Below are 26,513 nucleotides of genomic sequence, written 5' to 3' on the forward strand. Positions count from 1 at the left end.
ACTTTTATAACTCCTGAGGAATTATGTGGTATGACTCCCCTATCTATGGCTCCATTGTTGTTCTTTTTTGGCCTCACCATATCCTGTGTTCTTGTGTGGCCAGCGGGAGCTGAGTCCTTGCATTACAAGGATAATGAGTATAATTTCATCTGTACTTAACATATTGTGGTTTTAAACACCTCAGAATTTCATCATAACTACCGTGTTTCCCAAAAATAAGACCTAGCCGGACCATCAGCTCTAATGCGTTTTTTGGAGCAAAAATTAATATAAGACCCGGTCTTACTTTAAGACTGGGTATAATATAATACCCGGTCTTATACTATTTTTGCTCCAAAAGATGCATTAGAGCTGATTGTCCGGCTAGGTATTATTTTCGGGGAAACACAGTGTCGTGCGGGAGACCCTGCTCGCTGCGCCATCTGTCGTGCAGGGGAGCCTACGGGGTCTCAGCTCCCATTCCCCACATAAGAACGCAGGACACAGTGAGGCCAAAAAGGAACACCCCCGGAGCCTTTGTAGGGGAGTCATATCACTATAGTCTCACTGGAGGCTGGAGTCACACGACATGCGAACTGCTGTCTGCTTTTCTGCCTGCCAACCGACCTACTCACTCTCGACTCGACTCTCTGACTCCCCAACCATCGCAGCCACGGCAGTTGTATCACGGGCTAATTGGCTAACTGGTAACAGCTGATGGTCAACTAGCCACAGCTGACGGCCATCTACTACCCAAGCCAGCACCTTTCCACGTGAGGCCGAGAGCCTGGAAACTGCTCTGTGGGACTCTGTCCCCACACACAGTCTATGTTTTTAATGACAGGTACCCCCCAAAACATTATTCTTGACTCAGTGCCTCTAGAACATACACTCCCTCAGGTACTAGGGAGTTTTGTGGAGAACAAGTCACCCACAAGATATCTCTCTCATGGAACTTGACAGACAGGGTTTATTACATACTTAAGCAGACATACCCTAGAATTGTCTTTTTAAAATAAATGACTAATATCATCTGGTTTCCCTGTCATTTGACTTTCTAGCTCATAAAGTAGGGAAGAACATAATCTATCATACTGTCATTGCTAAATCCCAGTGAAAAAAAGCTGACTTCTCCCACATTGTTTTTAAACATTAGAATTCTTTTTTTAGCTATATCCAAATTCTCGAATGTTTCAACATTTAAATGCCCACTTCAACCTTACCCCCATCCACAAGCTTGTTTATCTCACTTTTGTGGTTCCTGTTCAATTTAAGAATTTCTGTTAATATTCTTTTTAAGATCTCAATACACAGTTTTCTAAGTCTTCAACAGGGAGTGTGTGCGGAGGGAACCCGTCTATACAGACAAGTCTCAGTTTTCTCCAAATTCCCCTTAATATTTTATCTTTCAAGAGTAAGTTACATTTGGGGCGGCTGGATGGCTCAGTTGCTTAGAGCGCAAGCTCTCAACAATTGCCGGTTCAATTCCCGCATGGGATGGTGGGCTATGCCCCCTGCAAGTAAAGACTGAAGACAGTAACTGGACTTGGAGCTGAGCTGTGCCCTCCACAACTAGAATGAAGGTGCTAGCACGATGGGTCTTTTCCAGGACTGATGGGTCCTGGAAAAACACACTGTTTCCCAATATTCCCCAATAAACAAATTTAAAAAAAAAGTTACATTTAATACCTCAGATAATGGTGTTATGGTGATGCATTGTTTAACATTCTTATCTTTTAGAGCTGCATACTGAAATAGTTAAGAATGCCATAATATATCTGAGATTACTTCAAAATAGTAACAGGTGGGGTGTGTGTATGGGAATATAAATTATGCAAGATTGGCCAAAAGTTAATAATTGTTGAAATTGGGTGATTGATAGGTAGAGGTTTATTCTCTCTTATTTACAAAACTATGTTTGAAGTTTACCACAATAAAAAGGTTTTTTAAAGACTAAGTGGTAGGAATTAAATCAACCTCAATTGTTCCTAGAAATAACTGGAAACCTAAAAAAGCACATATTCACTGTAAATTGTTTATAACAAAATTTAATGTAAATCAAATGACTGAACAGATTATTAATTAATTATGGAATATCCATTCAGTGAGGTCAAGTAGCCACTAAAGATCATGTTGTAGAAAACTCACTGATATAAAACAAGTTAACAATATACGGTTAAAAGAAAAAGGGCAGGTTAAAAAATAATGTGCCCAGAATTAAACCGGTTTCATTTTTTAAATATGGGTGTATATGCATATGTGTGTGAAGTTTGGTTTTGGGGTGGCTCTCCTCTATGCTTGTATTTCATAAGGTTTCTAAAAATATTCATTTTTTTTCTGTGATTAAGGAAAACTTTTAAAATTATATTTCACATAACAATATTAAGATTTTTCTGCATGACTCAATAATTATTTCATGAAATGCATTCCATAAAATCATTTTATACACTGAAAAGAAAGGCTTCTTCTATAAGTTAAATTAACAAATTGACCAAGGCAATCAGAAATAGTAAAAATGATTATTTGTTAATCAGTCTTATTCTTGTGAGTGAATTCTACACCTGTTTAGGAAACACAATCTGTAGGAAAGCTAATATTTCTAAAGTGTATCTTCAACATAGGTACAAAAAAATTACAAAACCAGATTTAAAAATTCATTCAACATACACTTACTGAAATTGTAGATGAGGTACCTGCTGGGGTAAGCCAAAGAAAATTAAGATATGGCCCTAGACAACCAAGATTTCCTAATCTAGTAGGAAAGACAGATACATAAGAGCTAAATAAAAAAAATAATAAAGATAGTTAACATTTATTACAGCTTTTTATGGCCTTGTGCTGAGCACTTAAGCATTTTCTCATAAAATCTCTATAACAACCTTTTTGGTAGTTACTAAAATCCTGTTTTTAGATTTTAGTAACTTTAGGAAACTAAGGCTTTAATGACTTTCTAGCCACCTGGGTAATAAATGGCAAAACAGAATCAAACCAAGGTCTGTTCAAGATATGGTATGGAGGCTGCCATTCCTGGGGAGCTAGCAAGTATCAGAGCACACTCAGTAACGCCCAACAATTCCTACATCGAGTATCACACATCAGTCACTTCTTTTAAGGCAGGTATTCTTTTGTAAGTGTTCCCAGGAGGTTCTCATTTTCGTATCAATTAGTTATCTCCACTCTGAAATATACTATTACAGCCACGAAACTATGAGCTCCTAGAACAGGACTTAGCAGTTTCTTTATTTATCCCAGTGTACTCAAGAGATTAAACAGATGAACTTTTAGCTTGTTTTGTGCTTCTTAAATTCCAAATCATTGCACCATTTTATATGAGATGATAGGTGGTCCAGGTAAATAGCAATTTACATTATGTTTTAGGAAAATGTGGTATGGGGGGAGTCAAAGGGATGAAATTCTGAACTACATTTTGGTGGTTATGGTATTGGTGGAACACTGCTAACTGTATAAAATAAACCAACACACTCTTCCTCCAAAGATTTCTTCCCAATTCTCTAAATGTCCTATAATTCCATAATGGAGAAGAGAGGAAAAAAACTGCTGCAAATCTAGAGTGGTTTTGTTTTTTGCAACCCAGAAATACGGTGATAATAGTGGAAATGACAGAAAAGAACAAATTCCAGAGAAATGTTGAGAGAAGAATCATTTCTCACTACATACAAGATGAAAATCCTAACTGTGGAACTTTAGTTCCGCTCGGTCACCTCATTCCCCCTGCCTATACTCTAGCTACAGCGGACTGACTATTCCTAAAAGGTCGTTAATCTTCACATAACACATTTGCAAAAATCACATAATCACTGTACTATAAAAAAGAAGATATTGTATAGTTATTTGTACATGATGTAAGATATCATATCTCTTTATGTCCATCCTTTCTTACATGATCTTCCCCCCTTTTCTCGCCTGTCAGTTAACCACTGGCTTAAAGATACAATCAAAAATCTTCTCTAGAGAAATAGACTCAGAGATATAGGGGGAATAAAAGCCTGTCATTGCTAGGTGGGAGGGGGAGGGGATGGGAGAGAAGGTGAAGGGATTAGAAAGTGCAAATTAGTAGACACAATATAGTCATAGGGATATGAAATACAGTATCGGGAATATAATCAACAATGCTGTAAAGATTGTGTTGGGTGCCAGATGGGCACTGGACTTATCAGGGGGATCACTTCATAGACTGTGCAGATGTACGACCACTGTGCTGTACACCTGAAGCTGATATGGAATAATAATGTAAGTCAACTATAATTACCTACACACACACACACACACACACACACAAACACACACTCACGGGAGGTGGAGTATAGCATAAGGAAGATAGTCAATGGTGTTATAACAGTTACATGTCATAGTAGTAGTAGCTGGAGAAAGGGGGGTTATCACTTTATGAGGGGTGTAAATGTCTAACTATTATGTTGCTTTGTACACCTGAAACCAATAAAAAACAAAACAAAAAAAAACACATACGATCTTCTCTGGGAAGTTTGCAATGATGGTATTAGAAGGGAAGTTTGCTCTCTTCTAACACCATCCCTACCTACCACTCACCCAAATGCAGAAAACTAATCCCACTGTCATCAGCTGTGGTCCTTAGCACTTTGCACAGTGAGTCATTATTCCTTTCATTCTTTATTTATTGTATGAGCTTACCACCAGAACTAAAATGGGAATTCCATGAAAATATGAATCATGTCTTACCCAGCCTATCTCCAGTAAGTACCTAACATACTACTGACTAATAAATTTTTTTTCAATAAATAAATAAACACATGCATAAAAACAAAATTGCTAACTAATGGAGAGCTAACGGACCTTCAAAATGCCTTTCATTTGGAAAAACCCATCCATCTTCCTATATAAGCTGTTGTGGCTCATTACATGATGCTTCCAATTAAATCAGCTTTACCATCCCAACCATATAAAGTACACATGGCTGGAGGCAGATCCAGAGATGACAGCATCCACACAAGGGCTGAAATAACCAATGAGAGGGTCCAAATTTCATGGTTGTAAAATGATCCAAGTAACCTTAAATTTCAAAAAAGTATAAATGCTAACAAGATGACAAAGGTCACTGGAGCTCAAGTCATTATTTCAAGTGACTCTAAGCTGCGATTCCCCTTATTAATGGAGCCTATACCACAACCAGAATTAGAGACACCAAAGCTGAGACACGAGAAGCTGAGGCACCTTCCCACACTACACGCACATTTCTTGAGTATCCTCACAATACAATTCTATTACTGAAGATAATCTGTGTACCTTTCTTCCTTGTGGTCTTAAAGGACATAAGTAACAGGGTAACTAATATAGGAAACCAAGCAGAGGGAAGACACACAACAAATGCAAACAGAAAAAACAGTGACATCATTAATTATGTAGTAGAGGTTAGATGGAAGGTAAGGATTTCATTTTGGACATACTGCCTTTGAGGAAACAGCAAAGTAGACGAACGTTACTTAGTGGATTGGAAATACTGAATAAGACTGAGCACAAAGATTCCAAGTCTCAAAAGTGAGTATTCGTGGGTCATTTCAATCAAAGTTGAAGCCATGAAGGCAGATAAACTCACCAAGGAAATAACTTTAATAACTTTAAATTAATAAAAGAGGAAAAAGAAAATGCAAGATCACTGCCAATTATGAATTGCAAAGAAGAGCATATAAAGTAGTCAGAGAAACAGAAGCAACAGAAAAATCAGAAAGCCAGAGAAAAAGAAAGCTTCAAGAAACAGAGATATGAGAGGAGAAAAAAGGTTTCTGATCTTTCCAAGCAATGACTGATAACCTGCCATCTAAAAACAGTTTCATTTTATAGATAAGGTCTGAGTTGGAAGGCTGAGACACATGAAGCCTTAAAAATAGAGATTTTTAAAGATTTTAGAATTGGGGAACAAAAATGTGATTATAGAAGTAAAGTCATGAAAAGTACGAGAAGGTACACCTTCAAAGGTCAAAAGAAAGTTGGGAGAGAGAGAAAATCTTCTGTGATTAAAGCAAAAATTATGTAGGAATGAACAATAATCAAATGAAATTAAGATGAAAGTACATAAGGTAGTTCTTCCTACCAGTCATAGAATTTCAACCTTCTCTACAAAGTAGATGAAATAAACTGTGTAAAATTATATCAAAATATAAGGGTAGGACAGGAAAAGAAAGTGAAAATTTAGGGGACTGGATCTCTGAAGCTAGTCAGGAGTTACAGCCCTTTCTGAAAAGTCTAACACCAAAATGCACACTAGCCACAGACAAGAAACAGCCCAGTCATGAAAGACCTAGGGAAGAAGATTGAAAGAACTATATTCAGTCCTCTTCCTTTCTTTTTACTTTGATTCCAGCTTTGAAACAGCAATTTGCAAGTTTGTGGACAGGTTGCAACTTCTTCTAAGGATGTCACTTTAACTTTGAAAAGATTGAGGTAAAGGTCAAGAGAAAGACAGCACAGCAAGCTGCTTAAAATTGGCTGAAGTTTTTTGTGTTTTTTATTGTGGCAAAATATACATAACATAAAATTTACTATTTTAACTATTTTAAAGTGGACAATTAGGTGGCATTAAGTATATTCACACTGTTGTGCAACCATCACCACTATCCATCTCCAGAATTTTTCATCATCCCAAACTAAAACTCTTTACCCATTAAACAACTTCCCACTTCCCCCTCCCCCAGTCCCTGGTAACCACAATTCTATTTTCTGTTTCTATGAATTTGACCACTGTATGTACCTCATATAAGTGAAATCATACAACATGGGTCCTTTTATGTCTGGCTTCTTTCAATTAGCATGTTTTCAAGATTCATCAATGTTACAGCATATATCACAATTTTATTCCTTTTCAAGGCTGAATAATAATATATCAGTACGTATACCACATTTTGCTTATCCATTCATCCATCAGTGAACACTTGGGTTGCTTCCACTTTTTAGCTATTGTAAATAATGCTGATAATAAACTCTGGTGTACAAATCTCTTCAAGTCCCTGCTTTCAATTCTTTTCTGTATATACCTAGAAGTGGAACAGCTGTATCCTTATATAAATTGTATGTTTAATTTTTTAAGGATCCACCACACTGTTTTCCTTAATGACTGCACTATTTTACATTCTCACCAACAACGTATGCAGGTTCCAATTGTTACACATCCTAGACAACACTTGTTATTTTGTTTTTGTTTTGTTTTGTTTTGTTTTGATAATAGCCATCCTAAAGAGTGTGTGTGGTTTAGATTTGTATTTCCCTAATGACTAGTGATGTTGAACATCTTTCCATGTGCTTATTGTCCATTTGTATATCTTCTTTGTAGAAATGTTTATTCAAGTCCTTTGCCCATTTTTTATTTGGGTTGTTTGTTTTGGCCAAAGACTTTTAAAGAGAGACACAAAGGAAGGCTTTCTACATTGCTCCCTAGTGAAGCTCCCTAGTGAAAAATTATTAGCATATGCCCTCTAGATCTCTTAGGAAACTAATGGAGAAGAAGATGTAGACAGAGTGCCAATCCATCAGAAGAGAAGAAATTCTATCTGTGAGAACAGAGATTCTTTCTTCGTAAAGGACCTTATACTAGATCTTAGCTCTGTAATTTTCAATGTCTTTTCTCTTCTAGCAAATTTCCTTATATTTTAATGATCACACTATTGGTAGCTTTATTACTATTAATAGTTGCTATTTAATAAGTCATAACTGTTATTAAAAGTCATGCTACTATTATCGCTATGTGCTATTTAAGTACCATGCTTCATCTTATATGTGATATCTCATTTAAAATTAAGTTCTAGTCTTCGACCCCAGCAGTTTCATTTTGAATACTGTTAGAACGTCAAATATCTTTAAAACACATGAAAAGTTTTCATCCTTTAGTTTTTAAACATTCCATTATTTAACAATGTCAAAAAGTCTCAAAGTTAGCCTTCAATAATGAACATTTTCTAAATTACACAATAATGAGTCTGATCCTGAATCCACAAAATCAAACATCTTTTCTATTTCAACAACAGAAAGTACATTTTATCTCAAACTAATAAAATTCAAGGATCTTTTTCTCTGCTCCCTTTTGCCCTTTAAAGGACAAGTATTTCGTAAATATTTAGTAGATGTTTAGTTCTAAAGTAATAACACAGATATTCTTTTTTTTCTTTTTTTTTAACTCAACTAGAACACATGTATCCAAGTGAAAGTTGTCCTTTTATCCCCTTGGAAAGTTACATGTTTCTTCAAAAGATGTTGACAATGCCAAACACATTTTGAAATACTTTGGAAACTGTCTTCAGAGACAAATGCTTTGCAATTACTATTCCATTTAATCTTCACAAAATCCAAAGAGAGGGTATTATCACCACCTCCATTTTACAAGTGAACATACTGAGGCCTAGAAAAGTTATGTAACTTGCCCACCATTGCATTGCAGTAAATGGCAGAGCTAAGGTTAGAACCAAGATCTGAAAAGCTCTGGCTCACTAGTATCACTGTTTTAATAATAAAATAGATGTAATTCGATGATCTCAAAGTTTATTTACTTTTATAAAACTGTTATTAAAATTCATGGGGGTTAATTAATTATTGGCACTAGAATGAGCTGAAATCCGCCTAAGAAAATACTATACAATGGTTAGAAGACTTTAAAACTAAATTAAAGTCTTGTTTTTCAACTCTATCATACCATTTCCTTTCAGATTGGGCTCTTTGCCCAAAAGTACTCTAAAATTATAGTTTCCTGGCAAAGAGATTTAAAGAAAAAGAAGCTGCAATTTTTCTCCTTCCTTCATCCTTGCAGTCTTTCATTTTTAATTTCTAAGAATTTTTTCATTTACCCTCAACTGGAAAGTGATATTCCTTTTAATTTTTTATAAAATCTATACAAAGTTAAACGCTGCAACGTATTCCCTACCCTTAAAGACATGTTACTGCATTAACTTTCTTAATAACTAATTTTTCAAAAAACACAAATCCAGAAAATGTAGACACATAAAACAGCGCATTTGAAAATGCTGCAATATATTCATGTCCTACTAAAATAAAAATTTGTAATAATTTTATAATATGCAGGCCTGTAAGTTTCATAACTTTTAATCCAGTTCATACAGATTCAACAACCATAGATTTGAGAACTAAAAAGGGGAACAGAATCTTTAACTGATTAAAAATAAAAGAGGATACTTCTATACGAAACTTGCCAAGGTCTACCCATGTACCTGCCATACATGATTTGTGCCAAAGAGACTACCTAAACTTAAAAACTGGATTTACTTACATATTTTCTTCTTCATTTATTTCCCTACACCTCAAATTTTGAAGATAAAATATAAGGATTTAGTCTCTACCTACTCACAACCCCTTACTCCCATCCCTAGAAGAATACTAGAACTGCATTAATCCCAAATATTAATACATTAACTAAAGGTGTAACTACATTAAGAAAATTGTACGTTCGGTATGTTCAAGGAAGGCTTACAGTCTGACAATAGCAACATTTGTAGTATTCAATGAGGTCTGTACTCTTCTTCTGCATGGCTTTCAGGAACAGAGATGGGGGGTGCTGTGGAGACTGGCTGTTTGCAGCTGTTTGCACAGATGGACGCTATTTTGCTTGATTTTCCAGCGCACTTGATTTCTCAGCAACAGCACATATGAAGTCATTTCTCAATATTTCTCTGTGGTTCTTTGCAAACAAATTAAAGGGAAGAGACTGCGAAATAGTTCATGATTTTGGTGCTTTATGAAAGTGATTCTTACTTTTTTAAATTGGGATTCATTTTACCTGCTTGGTTTTGGTTTTTCAGAAATGAAAATAAAATGTTAAAATCCCTGCAGTATCTAAAAGGGGGGAAAAATCACTCATTATAAGAAATTAAAAATAAACTACTATAAATATATAAAGATTGATCATTGTAAGAAAAATAGCCTCAATACTTTACCCATAGAAATGAAAAATAAATTACTATAAATTACTCTAAATGTAATGTTACTGTATTTGTACAAGTATAAATACCCTAGAAAATTCTAATTCACTTTGGTAATACCAGGAGTCCTCAAAATCTAATCTCCAAAATGACAGAAATGTTTTTAATTTAGGAATTTTATGGGCTTTTAAAAGTAAAATTCTGTTTTTTTTGATGCAAAAAATTTGGTCATTTTCATATTAAATTTTAGAAACTTGGGAAAGTTTGGAGTTTCCTTCACTGCACAATAATGTTCTTCTTAGCCAAAAAATGATTCCAAGATGTACTATAAGCCCAGAAGAGAAAAACACCTCTGGGTTAGCAAAAACTAACACAAAGGGCATGTACTTTGGGAAAGAAAAAGGTACTGTGAGGTCAGATAATCATTTCCAAGATAAGGAGCAGTTTAGACAAGGATATAGCAATGAGAAATAACAGGTAACAGTAAAAGACAAGACTAGGTTTAGAAAAAAAAGCACCTACAAGTAGCAACAAAGCTTCAAACACACCAAAAGAGCACACCTGACTGTTTCTATGAACAAAAACTATGAACAGTTCCATGAACTGTTTCTGTGTCTGTTTATATGAACTAAAATTTATAAAAAATAACATTAAGTAATCAAGAAAGCAAATGATGAGTCTCAGAAGACTGGATCAAATGTCTTCATTTTGGAATGATTTCCAACAAAACTGGTTGTTTTGAAAGTGTTTTTTAAAGTGGTTTACATAATTTATTTAGAAATTCCATTACAGGCTATACCATACTTCGCAAAATTATCTTTTAAAGTTTTCACCATATCACTAATTTGGCCGGCTCTTTTACATCACATGAATTTTTTATGAATATTAATTAAAGCTAACTAGTCAAATGCTGAAGCCTGTATATGGGGGTGGGGGAGACAGGAATCCCATTTTCTTATCATTACCCTGGTACATGAATTATTTTCTGTTATAAAAAAAATAAAAAAAACTTGGAAGTATACAATGAGAATAAGCAAGGAAAAGAAAATCATCAAAATACTTTCTTCTAAGAGTTAATTAGTATATGTATTTTTAATTTCCACTGAAATTTTATGGAATTCTATTGCTTAATTTGACACTTGTTTCTTTTAATTCTTAGGAATTACATGAACTACAAATTTTATTCAGAGCAATCATTTCTCTCCAACCTCCTTCTATGATCCAAATTTAAATGATTATTAAAAATGTTTGAATAAATGATTATTAGAAAATGGTTACTGACTGCTATTTGATTGCAAAATGACTAATTCACATATCAACTTATAGGTACAACCTAATGTCTTTTAATACATTAAGTAATTACACCAAAACTAATTCTTTCTAAAGTTATGTGACACACTGACAAATGTAAACTGTCAACTATGTCACTGAGACAAATACCTCATTTTACTTATTCAAAAGCACAATAAAATTTAACAAGAGGGGCTAATATCAAAACAAAAAGATGTAACATATGGCATTTAATATCTGGATGTGCTTCATTTTGCAATTCATCATACTACAGTCAGTTAAATTTATACAGCAACCTCAAGATGCCCTTGAATTTTGTTTGTACGCAGACATATTTTTATGTATGCAAGACAAGGGAGGCTAAAGTTCTACCTTAAAAAATAAGGCCTGTAATCTGATCTTATAACTAATGGTGTCGTTTGTCTTGGATTCTTTTATTTTCTATATCTTTTTCATTTAAGAAAAGAAGAAACTAGGTCACCTGAAACACTTAGCGGTGAGAAAAAAGTAAGGCTGGATATTAGGATAACAGTAAGGGTAACTAGAGTAAGTAAGATAGGGAGAACATGAAGATAAAAGTCCACTCTACATAGTCTCTACCACAGAATTTGTCCATAGATGCCCATTTCTGGCCCAACCTTATAAACTTATGGGGAAATATTATCCAAGGAAAGAAACTCAATGGAATACTATTGTGCCATAAGAAAAGATGAAATAGTACCATTTGCAACAACATGGATGAATCTTGAGATTCTTATGCTGAACGAAATAAATTAGAAAAAGTCGAGAACCATATGATTTCACTGCTATGTGGTATATACAACTGAAAACAACAAAAGAACAAGACAAACAAATGAGGAAACAAAAACTCATAGACACAGACAACAGTTTAGTGGTTACCAAAGGGTAAGGGGGGAGGTAGGTGGTTGATGAGGGTAAAGGGAATCGAACATATAGTGATGAAAGGAGAACTAACTTTGGGTGGTGAACACACAATGTGATATACATAAATGATGTATTACAGAATTGTACACCTGAAATCTATGTAACTTTACTAACAATTGTCATCCCAATAAACTTTAAAAAAAGGGGGGGGGGGCAGCTGGATGGCTCAATTGGTTAGAGCGTGAGCTCTAAGCAACAGGGTTGCGGGTTCGATTCCCACATGGGCCAGTGAGCTGCACCCTCCGCAACTAGTAGATTGAAGACTACTTGAGCTGAGCTGCCCAGGGGCGGCCGGAATGCTCAGTTGATTAGAGCGTGTGCTCTTGACAGCAAGGTTGCAGGTTCGACTCCCTCGTGGGATGGTGGGCTGTGCCCGCCGCAACTAGATTGAAAACAGCGACTGGACTTAGAGCTGAGCTGCACCCTCCACAACTAAGATTGAAGGACAACAACTTGACTTGGAACTGACAGGTCCTGGGAAAAACACACTGTTCCCCCAATAAAGTCCTGGAAATACACACTGTTCCCCTTCCCCAATAAAATCTTTAAGAAAAATAAAAGAAAACTCAAAACTACCAGTGCCATCACATTTTTCAATAGACTATCCCATAGTTTGGAAAAAATGAGTCAGTTCTCCTACCTATGCATATAATGCTATTTAAAAATAACACCATATTAATGCCCAGGTTAGGGTCTTGAAATACCATTTCTCACTAAAAGAAAGTAGGACTTCTTGGAGAAATGGCTGATTCTGAACCTAGGACAGGAAATGGACAAGATGAGCCCTGACTATCTTTTCACAGCAGACAGCAAGGAAGCGATCAAAGACCACTAAAGTCATGTTTGTTGTCTCCTGAAGAGACACACTTCCACTGACCAAGAAGATGGGACATTTTGAGATTCAGAGACAGTATCTCCAATGAATTACAATCCATCAAATATGTTTAAATCCATCAGCTCATAATAGTATTAAAAAAAAGAATTGGTCCCCTTTGGAGGAAAACAGGGCACTGATTCATTACCTTGAAAATGGGTAAATAAAGAGGAAGAACCAAGCATTTATCCTTTCTTTCCTTTATAAACTATATCACTGGGTAACCAAACAGAAGATGAGGGAAGTAACTCTTTATAAAAACATTCCAACTAATAAATGAAAATAAAATGATGTATTTAAAATTCACCATTCTGCAACACTCAATGAATTAACAGAAATAAGCACTAACCATCAATAGCTGCTCACATCACAAAAGAGAGACAACTAGCCACGAAGTGACTGTGACCAGTACAGTCCATAACAATAGCGAAGGGATCAAACTTGAATCTGATCCATTCTCTGGATCCACCGACCATTTGTGAGAATTATAGGAGACAAAGGAACATGGTGAACTGCACCTTGAGTAAGCAATCAGCAAAATCCAGGCTGTGCGGAACTGTGGGAAGCAATACAAATAGCCTGGATTCTTCAACAAGAAAAGGGATCTAAGACTAACCCAAAGATTAAATGTGACAACTCATATAAAAACTATTTTTTAATCAGCAAGACTAACCTAGAGTGTCTTGTAATGCACACTGTGGTTATTACTATAAAGGTCGGAAGAACGGTTACTTATGGGGAAAGGCAGTACGACTGGGAAGGAGCACTCAAAAGGGACTTCAGGGAGGCTGGCAAAGTTCTATTTCTTAACCCGATTGGTGATTACAAAGGTGTCTGCCTTATAGTACTCCATCAAGCCATACACTTGTTTTTCACTGATGTTTTATTTTGCAATAAAAAAATTTTCTTTTACCAGGACACCTGAACATTTCAACCACTAACAAAGACTTGGTATGTTTCCAACTCTCTAGTCTAATGCAGTGAAAACAAGAGGTTATAAAAAAGAAGTCAGTGCCCTTAATTTCCTCCCTACCTACTTCTTCTAAGAGAACCACCTAATATCACATTTTGGGCCAAACAGATTCATTTTGTGAGTTTGGAATTCTAAGAAAGAAACTATAGATACCCAAACCTGTTCCTCTCCCAGCCTTCCCCTACCCCCCAAGTTGCTCAAACCCAAAAACAAGGAGTTACAATTGATTATTTGTTCCTCATTCCCCACATCTAGTCTATCTAGTCTATCAGAGAGTCCTTCATTTCTAACTCCAAAATACAACTTAAATCTGTTCACTTCTCTCCATCTCCACTGACTCCACCTTCTCTAGTCATGCACTATTACAATAGCCTCCTAACTTGTTTCCCTGCCTTTATTCTTAACCCTCTACAATCTATTTGACCCAAAGCACCCAGAATGATCTTTTAAACATATAAACTGTTGAAAATTCTGCTTAATGACAGCACTCTATAGTCTAACTTAAATCCAAATTCCTTTCCATGGCCTGCATCAATGAACCCCCGCCCATCTCTCTGACCTCATCTCCAACCACTTTCTCTCATTCTGAGGCAAGTTGGTTAGCATGACATCAGGCAGTCAGGAATTCCCTGGTAGAATGAACAAAAACAGTCATACCTTCAAAGCCTTAGCCCTGAAATAACTCACTCCTACCAGAACAGAAACATCAATTACACTCTGAGGCAGCTGGGTTATTTCAAAAGCCTCCTCCAGTCTGAGCCAGAGCAGACCTGATAAGACCGCACCAGTAGACGCCAGCCTTTCTCCTCAGATATACAAGAAAAAGTATAAAAACATAAGCCTTTTGCCTTAGCTAGTGGGCATTCCAGTCAGGTACCCCCTCTTGTTTGAGAGCTGCATCTCTTTGCTTTAATAAACTGTCCTTTTCTGCAATTCCTTGCCTCTCTGGTCCGTGCTTCCATTCTTCGGTTCCGCAGGACGACAATCCCAGCACACGCATAAAGAAATGTTCCTACATCAATTCCACAACCAAGCTACAGTGGCCTCATTTCAATTCCTCCCACACAGCAAACACTTTCCTACCTTCAGGGTCTTTTTATAGCTTTTACCTCTACCTGGAATACTCTTTCTGGCTACTCACATGGATAACTTCTCAACCTCCTATAGCAGCTTAAGTATTACCTTTCCAGAGAAGCTTCCTCCAACTGCCCTATTAAGCAGGTTCCACCATTTTTCTTTTTCAATACCTGCTACTTCTATCCTTCGTAGCTCAAGCTCCAACTAGAGCGTATGTTCTATCAGGGCAAAGATCCCATCCATTTCATTGAACAGTGTTCCCAGCACTGGCATTTAAAGGCTGCTAATTATTAATTACTAAATATATGAACAAATGAGCAAATGAATCAACTCAAGGCTGACAGTCTATCTCTGTTATGAGCAACGAGCAGAGAGTAAAGAGAATCAGTTTTTAGAAAGAAACGGGAGAATGGGGCAACCCAGCGGGAGCAGGAGAGAAAGAGTGGCTCCAGAGAGAAAGTCAAGGAAATTAGCTGTTTTCCTCAAATATATAGAAAGCTCGCCAAAACTACAAAAATAATTTTAACCTGCATTTCTTTCCAATTACAGGACTCTAGGAAACCAAATATCCTAAAAATGAAAAAAAAGATCCAGACAGATAATAGTATTCTATATTTTGAATACAGAAACTACCTCATCCTTAGAATCACATATGCTCAACAACTTCCCCAATTTTATAAGTGTGGGTGTTTGCGTATGTATTTATCAAGATATCAATATTTACATCAATATTTCTGAAATGTCTGAAAAACCTTACTCAATTCCATCTCTTTACTAAACGTTTGATATATTAACAATTCCCTGTAATTTTCATTTTGCTACAAAGTCATTTCTAAAGATATATTCTTTACTATACTTTTAAGAAGTTCAAGGTAATCTACAGTTTAATATTCATGGCGTGCAAACAATGAACTTATTTTTATTATTCACAGGTCTGTTTATATATTTATTACTTTCACTTATTCAATTTGAGACTCTGTAGGAAAAAAAATTGTAATAAGACATTTCAAATATAGAATCTTTGTTCTAAGAGTAAAAATCTTCTTAATTAGAATAAGCCTAACATATGAGGCAATTCAAATAAAATCACAACAAAAAATAAGCTTGGGACAAACAAAAAAGAAAGTTTCTATCAGGTAATATAAATGTTCTCTTTAGAAAAAAAATCTAAAGACCTTTGGTAGTTATAGAGGGTGGATCTGGTAGGGAGTCAGAAATTGAGGTCACCATAATTATAGTTGGATGTTTCCAGGGCATGGGGCTATTCTACACCAGAAGGCAAATAAGCTTTTGCCTCATGGCAACCTTTATGTATTACATTTTCCTTTGTGAACTCTGTCAGACATTATAGGTAATCATTTTGCACTCTTCCATACTTTAATTGGGATATATATAAAGTGTTCAAAATATAGTAGCTTTAAAATGATAGTTTCCTCTCTCCCCTTCACCTCTTCCCCTTTTAGAATCTTAAAGAATATCTCTAGTGCGTGTACAGGTTGTTATAATTACACCACTCTGGATTCCTTTGACAACCCCATCATCAAGCTTTTAACTGTCAGGATGGAATTAGAAATAAAATCAATTTCCTGACTGTCTCTACTACATACAACAATGTTTTTTCAAACATTAATAGGCCATGAAAATAATTTGGTGAATCATGACCAGCAGTTTTTCAATGAAATGAAACAGAACAGAAAATAGAAAACTACCAGAAAACATCGTACATAGTACGTGTCATGAAATTTCTATTTTAGTTTTACATATATGTGGGTCTGCACTGGATCTCTTCATCAATATTAAAAAACAAAAAATTATTTTTTGAAAGCCACTAATGCATAATGGCCTGAAGTGACAGTTCCTCTAGTTCAACACACTTCTTTGAAATCAGAAAAATTAAATTCTAAGCACTTTTTCCCCCTTACAATCCAAACAAGAAGTACTCAATTTAAACCTTTTATTATTAAAGCTTTACTGATACACACTTCTGGAATGACTATTTAAGTTACATCAGAAAAACAAGCTTCAACCTAGATGTGTTTAATAAATGTTTACCTTTTTCTTAGATTTCTAACAAATTCTTCAGTACTAATATATGCCATATTTCAGCCCCTTAAAGACCAGTGGATAAATTAATCATTGCCTAGAGTTGACTGAAGACTGAGTTTCTTTACTGTCTTAATGTGTAACTAGCTTGCACAGGAACTGATCCAGATTTTGTTGTCACATTTCCTCTAAGAAGGAAGAGGCAATTGATTAATCCCGTCTACAGGGCCCAAATCAACTCTAATGAAGTTGGTGCAACCCCAAATTAACCAAGAAATGCCAAAGGAGCATACTCTGTAGGGACCAAGTCATTAATGCAAAAAGATGTTCCTGTTTGCTCAATTCTTTTCCCCTTGGACTAAGGACACCTCCTGCAGTTGCTTGCCTCTAAAGTTAGGAGTTTCCCCAGGGCCTCCTCCTGAGGCTATACTGCTTTTATTTTGTAAGAGTTCTTAGAGTTCAACTTCTCAAAAACAAAGCCCCACTTTGAGAATCTGTCTGATAATAAGCGCACAAGAATATCGCCTTTCTAACATTCCAGGGACACATGAATTAAGACGATAGACGTAAAATGACGTCCACCCCTCTCTCATTGCAGTGTCTTCATGGTTTTGCTAATACCCTACTTATGGACTTTCCTGGCTTGTTGCTGTCTATTTATCTCCACTCCTAATTTCTGGCCTACAGTCAGGGCTATTCATGCTATAGGCTAATGTGGGCTCAATGTGCTGAGCAAAATATGAATACTTTCCACTTTACCATTCTACATCTTCATCCCTTTCCCTTTGCTTTTGCATTCCATAACAATCTATCTTCTGGCTGATCATCCATTCATTCACAGCAACATTTTCCCATAAGAAATGATTGTTTTCTTGCCTTCAGTCTTCATTTATGTGAGTGCACTTTGCAACCCTAATGTTTAGACTTCAATCTTCAATTTTACTTCCTCCAAACTACCTTTTCATACTATAAAAAAATAAAATTTGCCACAGAATTCAACTATAGCTTAAATCAAAGAACTCCTTTCACCTGTCTTGAGAGTAAGCTTCAGTAACTTACTCTCTCATTATCCTTCCAGTGTTTTTCACTGTTTCACACCAACTTTTCCTTCAAATATACCTTAATCAATGTATTTTAAATTTTAAATAACTATTAATCCCATATTCTAATTGAGGAAAGTATATCTCTCCAGCAATGACATTCTATCTTCTCTTTGACAAGTACTGTATATAACTACCTACCCTCATGCACCCAGAGTTCTCCTTGTTGCCCAGCTGTCTATCAGAGACCCATTTCCTTTCCTATGAATGTTACACTTGGTTAAGAGCCCATGTTTTCGCCATTTCCTTTCTACCTGTCAAACTTATCTATTCCGTGGTCATTTTTATCTCAGCTAGAGGTTCCCCTACAAAGGAATTTGATAAACTCAACTTACAAAATGTTAATAATTAATAACCATTTCATGGATTTCCCTTCCCAGAGAGACGTCATTTTAATAAAGTCTCAGACCTCTGTGACAGACCTGTTATGGAAATCAGGAAATCCAAAAGCCATTCTGGTACCTCATGTCAGTGACATGGGTGACCACATCAATTGCTTATGTTTAATACATGACTTGCTGGGAAGACCAAATCAATAATGTGAGGGAAAGAGGAGCCTTACAGATCTAGTCATGACTCTCAGATCTGGCTGCATATTGGAATCTCCCAATTCGCAGAGGAGAAGAATGATTGCCAAAGAAGCAAATTTCAAAGTTAGCACAAAGCTGAGCCTAACACCCAGGCCTAACACTACATCAGATATATATGAACAACATGCTAAAAGTGTAACACAAGTATGAAAATGACAAATACCCAGTTCAAGACAGAAACAACCCTGTGGGGGATGGGGAAGTAATGCAACTGAGAACAGATATACTTAGGGGGCTTCAACCGAATTGGTAATATTTTATTTCTAAAGCTGGGTAGTGATGCGTAAGTATTGATTAAATTAGTCCCCATTCATTATCTTTTGTATGTTTAAAATTTTATAATTAAAAAAGAGCAATATGACCATGGCATATACTCAAGTGAATATCATATTAGGAATACAGGGAAATATCTCAGGCTAGAAAGTACTCAAATAAGATACTTTATGAAGCAGGCCTGGAAAGAAAAATAAAACAACACAGGTTACTAGCAAAAAACAACACAAACTTTTCTAAAGGAAAAGCATGAACAAAGGCAAAGTTTGGAGTACCCACAGCCTACAACCAAAATAAAGAACAAAAGGGAAACTTCAGGACAAACTGATCTTGGAGAATAGTAACACAAGGCTGGAAGTTAAGGCTTGAGATTAAGTGATGGGAGCCTTGGGTACAAAACTGACTAGTGTGCCCCAACCCTCCCCCCCACAAAAAAAAAGGAGTAGCATGAATGAAGTGCTGCTTTAGAAAAATAAATCAGAAGCCATGTGGAGGATGAACTAAAGCAAACATGAATCATTAGGAGGTTCTGTAGGACAGCAAAAGGCGAATAGAAGGAGGCAAGGCCCTGGGGACCAGGTTCTAGTGCCCTGCCCTACTCCACACAGAGCCCTTCTGCTGCTCAAATTTTTGAAAATTGGACTACAGTGCCCAGATGGAAGGCACTGCTATAAATCAAGCGTGAAGGTCATAAAACCCAGCAATATGGAGGGTAGAAGTACTGAAAATCAAAAGGGGGAGAAATGAATCCATATACTTTTTGATGAATAATTTGATAGGATCTAGTGACAACTAGAAGGGATAATGAAAGAGTGGATCTACATGAAAAATCAAAACTACTAACTGAGCAGCAGCCGCTACTCGGACAGACTTGAACATCAGCAACATAAATGTGACCATGTAAAAATGGCTGAGCCTTAAGGAAGTGCTACTCAACACAGAAAGAAAGAAAAGCAAAGGACCATTCTTACAGGGATTAAGTTAACAAGCAAAGGGGACCAGAAAATTGTAGAAAGAGTTGACCACCACATCATGGAATGCTTAGAAAGCAAGCAAGGGTTTCAAAAAGAGGCATCACTGTACACAATGAGAGGGTGCACAGCCTTTGCAGCCAGTCTGGAGATTCTGGCACCTCCTCCACCTGACCAAGTTATTTAACCTCTCTGAGCTTCATTTAATAAGGAAAACATAAACTAACAACATTATAGAGCACATGATAGAGCACTGTGCTAAGTGCTTCTCACATGACCTCATTTACTCCTCACAACACATTCTTACTGATGAAGAGATTAAATTTAGAAGTAGCATAGTAAACTGCTAACCAGGATTCCTATTTCTTAAGACAATAAAATAAAGGAATGTATATATAAAGCTCCTGGCAAACAGTATGATCTCAGAAATGGTAGCTATATTTCATTATTAGAAGGTAATGATTAATAGGGACAATACAAAAACTCACTATCGGTTCTCTCTCTCATAGCCTTCCATGCGGCAAACTCTCTTAGTGTCCTCATCTACAAAATAGGATTAAACGCCTGTAACCTAACATACTCAACAGGGTTGCTATAAGGATTAAATGATATTATGAAAATGAAAATATTATGAAAAAAAATTTAAGAGATATTCAAATATATGGAATTGTCATTTATCTTTTGCTCTGCAAAAATGCCTTCCTGGATTAACATGTGTCTCTTAAAAGAGCTAAAACTAAGTCTGCTAAATGTGTAACCAGTACTTTAAAAAATGTAAGTTACCATGAAATGGTGAAGTATGCCACCCACCCTTCGCCCTGACCCCTCCAGGTTCTCTAATGTACTTGCAAAGGCAGAGGTTCTCTTACATCTATAATGAAACTGTGATAACAGAGTAGAGCTAATCAGAATAGAGGTCTACTTCAATTTAGAGTTGTTCAAGTTGGCCTTAGGGTGTTAGCTTAGAGGTTCCCCTTACAGTACTTCCAAAACAAAAAAGGAAAAAAAAGTTTCCTGTTTTTTTCACTAGTATTAAAACTGAGTGCCCAATCAATACTAGAATTCTGGTACTTTACAAAATGCCAGAGAAGAATCTATCAAGGGCTGTCTGATAGCAGGTCTCTTGGAAACCTCTCTCTCTCTCTCTCTCTCTCTCTCTCTCTCTCTCTCTCTCTCTCTCTCTCTCTCTCTCTCTCACACACACACACACACACACACACCGCCTCCCTTTTCACCTGAACAGATGGTTTCCAGGCCTCAAGGCTCACATATCTAGTCACCCGATTCACAATGGCTCACAAAGTTCCTACCTTTTTAATTATTTCATGTTCTTGAATATACCACTTTCCATCTAAAGATCTCTACGTATCAAAAATCACAAAACTCATCTTCACAACAGCACTATCTGGGAGAGAGATTAATACCCTTATTTTATAAACTAAAACTGAAAAACTGAAGTTAAATGTTTTTTTAATCCAGCATCACTTAGTTGATTGATTCATTTGGGGGTTGGGGGGAAAGCACATTACAAACTTAAGTAAATGAATAGCCTTGATTTAGCTTTCTAAGATCACTTCAAATATTAGCTCAAACTATCTACTGTGTACTCTTACACTTCCAATACATCAAAGATTAAATATAACAGTAAATACCAAAACATCACTATTTTTATATGCTAAAAGAAAAAACAAAAACAAAAGTATATGGGGGAGGGGTTCTAGTTTAAGATTCCTGTCTTGCATCCATAAATACTTCTGAACTTGAGGGGGCTGAGGAACACCTGTCAGTGCGGCATATCCACAAGTTTTACAGGCTGTGTAGCTATGAATATATAATTCCTTAAACTGTAAATAAACCCGCCTTCTCAAAAAAGTAAAAAGGTAATATTATTTTTTAAATTTGACAAGAAAGTCGACATGGTTTTAAGAAGCCCATTAATTTCCTAGTTTTACGTCTCCTTGGCTTCGTGAACTTGCCACGGGGGAAAACTCTGCCCGTCCCGGGAGTCTGGCCGCGGGGAGCCCGGCAATGCCCGACTTTCCACGCGCGCCAGGCCGGGCGCGGGGCAGGCGACGGTCCGTCTCCCCTCTCACCCCCTCGCCCCGCGCAGAGACGCGGCCGGGCACTGGGACCAGCCTCCCGACCCCCGGTAGGCCCGGCTCCGGGCCCGGCAATCCGGGAGGTTGTCACCGTCCGGCCCGGCCTAGCCGCCCCCGCCCTGCGACCGCCGCCTTCCTCCCTCTCCCCGCTCCCCGCGTTTGTTACCTCTTGGGCGCCGGCGGCTGCTCCATGGCGGCCGGGGGCAGAAGGGACCGGGGTGGGCGGCGAAAGCGGGAGGGAGGAAAGAAGCCGAGGCACTGGCCAGCGGAGCCCAGGAACCACACAGGGAAACTCCAGGAACTCGGAACAACTTTCCCGTAACTCCGCGGCGGATCCCCCTCCCGCTCCAGAGTGCGGCTCCTCCCGCACCGCCCCGCCCCTCAGCCGCAGGTCGCGGTCCAGGGAGGGTGGGCGGAGCCAGGCTCTGGGCAACGAGGGCGGATTCGGCGGCGGAGGGAAGAGCTGGCCTTCGTACAGGGAAGGGGAAAAAAATGAGGAGAAATTGAAAGAGCGAGAGAGCAAGGCCTAGTCAGGACCCAGAGCCTCTGTAAGCTGGCCAGGGGTGTATGCGTTTGAGCTGGCACTCCTCACTTGCCCTCATTGTTTTTGCCCCAATTCGATTTGATTCATTTTTCTAGATTTCTCAAGGATACATCTTCTGCAGCTGTTTGAAGTAGCACTAACTGCCCACGCACGCTTCCCTGTCTAGTTCTGTTTATAATTATTCATTATATTTTCCTCCAGCCATTTGACATTTGTAGCTACAGTTAAGGATACTTAGTACTATATCTGGAAATTCTTTTTGATTTTGTGGACAATCTCCTCACTACATTTCACAATAATTATGTCTAATTACAAAGAAAACAATTAGTGCAGTGAGCTCTCTCAGTGCACCAGATTCAATGCGGGCTGTTCAACTGGGTAACCTGGCAAACTGAACAAATTGTGATGCGTAGAAACGTACTCAAGGAAAGTTTGTTTCCTTCCCTCTTGTCACCCTTTCCTTCCGATTTCTTCCCAAAGCACTTATGCCATTGTAATTTGACCCCTTCCTGCATCCCTGTTGTGTGTATACCGGAACCTTAAATTCTGTCTATAAGTATCTTTGTTATGACCACATACAGCTACTATATAATGGCTTTGCTTTTGACAGAAGTTGTCAAGATGTAGTGTCATATAGAGCTTTTGAAGAATAGAACAAAGAATATGAAGAGACTGTTGAATAAAGAAACTTTATGAACATCAACTCAAACTTGTCTATTAATAGTTATTCCTCTTTTTGCATTATTTTGTTTCACAATGTAATAAACTAACATGATTTATTTTCAAACCATTACATTGCCCCCTAAATTTAGTTATTTTAAGTTTGTAAAGACCATTTATTATTGAAACCTAAGCCAAATTCTGTAAACAAGAGAGATTATTGCAGAATTTTATATTATTTTGTTTATTGAAGATCCACAGTCTAACAGTTCAGAAGTAACAGGACCAAAAACTAAGGTATTAAAATGTTAAAGCTAGGAAGAACCTTTGAAATTTCATTATTCTATCTCTCACTCTCATCCTCACTTCTATGCTCTATTCCCATCTTCTTATATTTTGTTAGAAAAATCTTTCAGAGAAGGTCATTTCACCCTTTTAAAAAAATTGTCACATTTTAAAATGGGCTCAAATTTTCATACTTTAAAATGGACTCTTAATTATGTTACCAACCTTAATCTCCAGGAAGCCTTTCCCAGCCAAGCTCACAACATCATCACCCCACTACTTCCGACACTTTGGTGAAAGAGATGCTTCTTATATGTGACTATAACACTGTGCTGGCTTTTTGTATAGTGCTTATTGCACTGTATTGAAGTTCTGTTTATTTGACTGACATCATAACCCAACTGTGAGTCTGCTGGGAAATGGACTATTTCTTTATTTTCTCTGTCCCTTGCATAGCAAGTGCCTTATACATAGTTAGGACACGGGGTTGGATAGCTTCCTTTTGTTCCCCCAAATTCACTCTCCATCCTTTTCCATCAGTTTTCTGTCCTGAAGGCTAACCTGTATGGCTCACATCACTGAGCTCCCGCCCCCTTGATTTATGGTTGTGTCTGATGATGTTACTGGCACAGGGCCCCTTGCCCCTCTCAGAATAGAAATCAAGAGAGTAAGCAAACAGTTTTGCAGAGAGACAAGTTTATCAAAGCAAAAGCTTGATGCACCAAAGGAGCACACTCCAAAAGAGAATGGATGTGGCTTCCCAAGGCTTACAGGAGCTGCAGTTTTATAGGCTCTTGGGTTCAGGGCCACCTCTTCCTCTTTCCCTTCTTCTTCCCCAAAATATACTGAGGCGTGTCCTACACCTCGCCTGTCCAGTGTACCTACTGCAAATTCAGGTGTTGCATGTCTCATTAGCATTTTAAATTCCACTTATGAGAGTGCTTTTTACTATGATGATAAGGAAAAGTTAACTATAGGACAGCTCTTTTAACTAATGCACACGCACAACCTTAGAAACTTTCCCTAGACCCGCTTCTCTCTCCTCAGATTATGGTTCTGTCTGCTCATTGTTTCTTATTGGCCAGGAATGCTGCTCAAGGTTGTTTTCTCCAGCTGCAGGTTCTGGCTACGTGAGTACCCCACTTGACCACTGACCACAGTGAGGGCCACAGGACTATAAGATCAGGCTATTTATTCCCCTGGTATCCTTCCTGTGAGGTAACCTAGGGTGAAACTCTGCTTGCTTCTTCTTGTCTCTTTGGGCTTATAGATGGTGACTATTCTACTATTCCCTGGATTCCTCTTCTATTCCTTATGTTCCCCTATACCTCAAACCTCCTCAAATGACCCTACCTTCAAAAGGGTTTCCTATGGGAACGCTGACTGAGACACCCATAAAGAAGGTTTGTGGAAGGAGGAGGAATAATATCAGAAAAATCTCTAAGGTCTCCCCTCAATTTGAAAGGGAGAGAACTAACAATTATTGTATGACTTTAATAAGATCAGACACTTGGCCTGCATTATCTCATTAAACCCTTAAAACTGCCTCATTAGGTAGTTGTTTTTACTTTACAGGTGAAAAAACTGAGGTTCAAAAGGGTGAAGAGAGTTACTCTAGGCCAAACAGAAAATCTGCACTGTACCCCAGGCCTTTACAACTGCAATACCAAGCCTTATCCCACTGTAAGTCAGTCAGTAAATATTTACTGAATACTTACGCATGCCGTTCTAGGTACTGGGGATTCATCAGAAAAGAAAATAGACAAAAATTCATGCCCTCATGAGGTTTATATTCTGGGTGGGGAAACATAATAAGGTAAATAAGAAACTAATCAATAATATTAGGTACTAAAAACTGGTGAGGAAGAAAAATAAAATATGGAAAGGAAATATAAAGTGGAGGGGAAGGGATGAAATTTAGATAGGGTGGCTAAGGAAGGCCTTAATGAGAGGGCAACTAAAGAAATTCAGGGGAGAGCCATACAGATTGCTTTAAGAAGAGACTGTGAGGCCAAAGGAAGTACTAAGGCCCCAAGGCCAGTGTGCCTGGCATGTCATGCGTTACTGAATAAAAGGAATTGTTTTTTTCCTGAGTTACTCAGAAAAAAAAAAAGGGCTCAAGTCCCTGTTTTAATTTGCCTATAGAAAGCAGCCTGAAGATTCCAAGAAACAAAGCATAGACATCCTCATTCAACCTACGAATAAGAGGCAGCAAGCCTTCATGAACACATGAAAGCTATAGGAAAATTTGAGATTCAGATAAGGGTCACTCAGCTTCACTTAACTGTGAAAGTAGGGTAATCTGTTTCTGCTTCCAACTGTTCCAATTAGAATCAAGATTAAGTACACGCTTTAATTATACTAGAAAACAGCTCACCAGAATTCTCAACTGAGTGCTCCAAGAGAAATTTGAGAAAAATCTGCAATTTGGGACCCAGTTCCTTTTGAATAACAAAAATGCATTCGTTGTCACAGAATACATACATCACCATGTTTTATGAGGAGAAATATATTAAGATAAAATAAGTTTTTCCTTGTTATACTAGTTGCTGCTGTTTATTAAAACTACATGTTTCTGGGTGGCTGGGTGGCTCAGGTCGTTGTAGCGCTGTGCTCCTAACACCGAGGTGGCCGGTTTGATTCCCACATGGGCCAGTAAGCTCCACCCTCTACAGCTAGATTGTGAACAATGGCTCCACCTGGAGCTGGACTGCCATGGGCAGCTGTGAGTGGCCATGAGCTGCTGTGAGCAGCCAGTCGGCAGCCAGCCGGCAGCCAGCGACCGGCTGGCTCAGCCAGGTAGAACACAATGCTCATAACACCAACATGGGCCAGTGAACTGCGTCCTCCCCAATTAGACTGAGAACAATGGCCCCAATCGAAGTTGGGAGGG

At 37.6% G+C, this 26,513-nt stretch overlaps 1 protein-coding gene across 1 annotated transcript in view; it reads right to left on the minus strand.

Annotated features, from left to right (window-relative positions):
- The window catches only part of STK3 (serine/threonine kinase 3), a 313,046-nt gene extending 290,557 nt beyond the window's left edge, over nucleotides 1–22,489 (minus strand). Inside the window, exon 1 of the mRNA XM_033126415.1 lies at nucleotides 22,298–22,489. Coding sequence (XP_032982306.1) covers nucleotides 22,298–22,323 — 26 coding nt within the window. The 5' untranslated portion in view covers nucleotides 22,324–22,489. The remainder of the gene's footprint in view (nucleotides 1–22,297) is intronic.
- Between the last annotated feature and the right edge of the window lie 4,024 nt (nucleotides 22,490–26,513).

The sequence above is a fragment of the Rhinolophus ferrumequinum genome, chromosome 14, assembly GCF_004115265.2.
Source record: "Rhinolophus ferrumequinum isolate MPI-CBG mRhiFer1 chromosome 14, mRhiFer1_v1.p, whole genome shotgun sequence".
NCBI lineage: Eukaryota > Metazoa > Chordata > Mammalia > Chiroptera > Rhinolophidae > Rhinolophus > Rhinolophus ferrumequinum.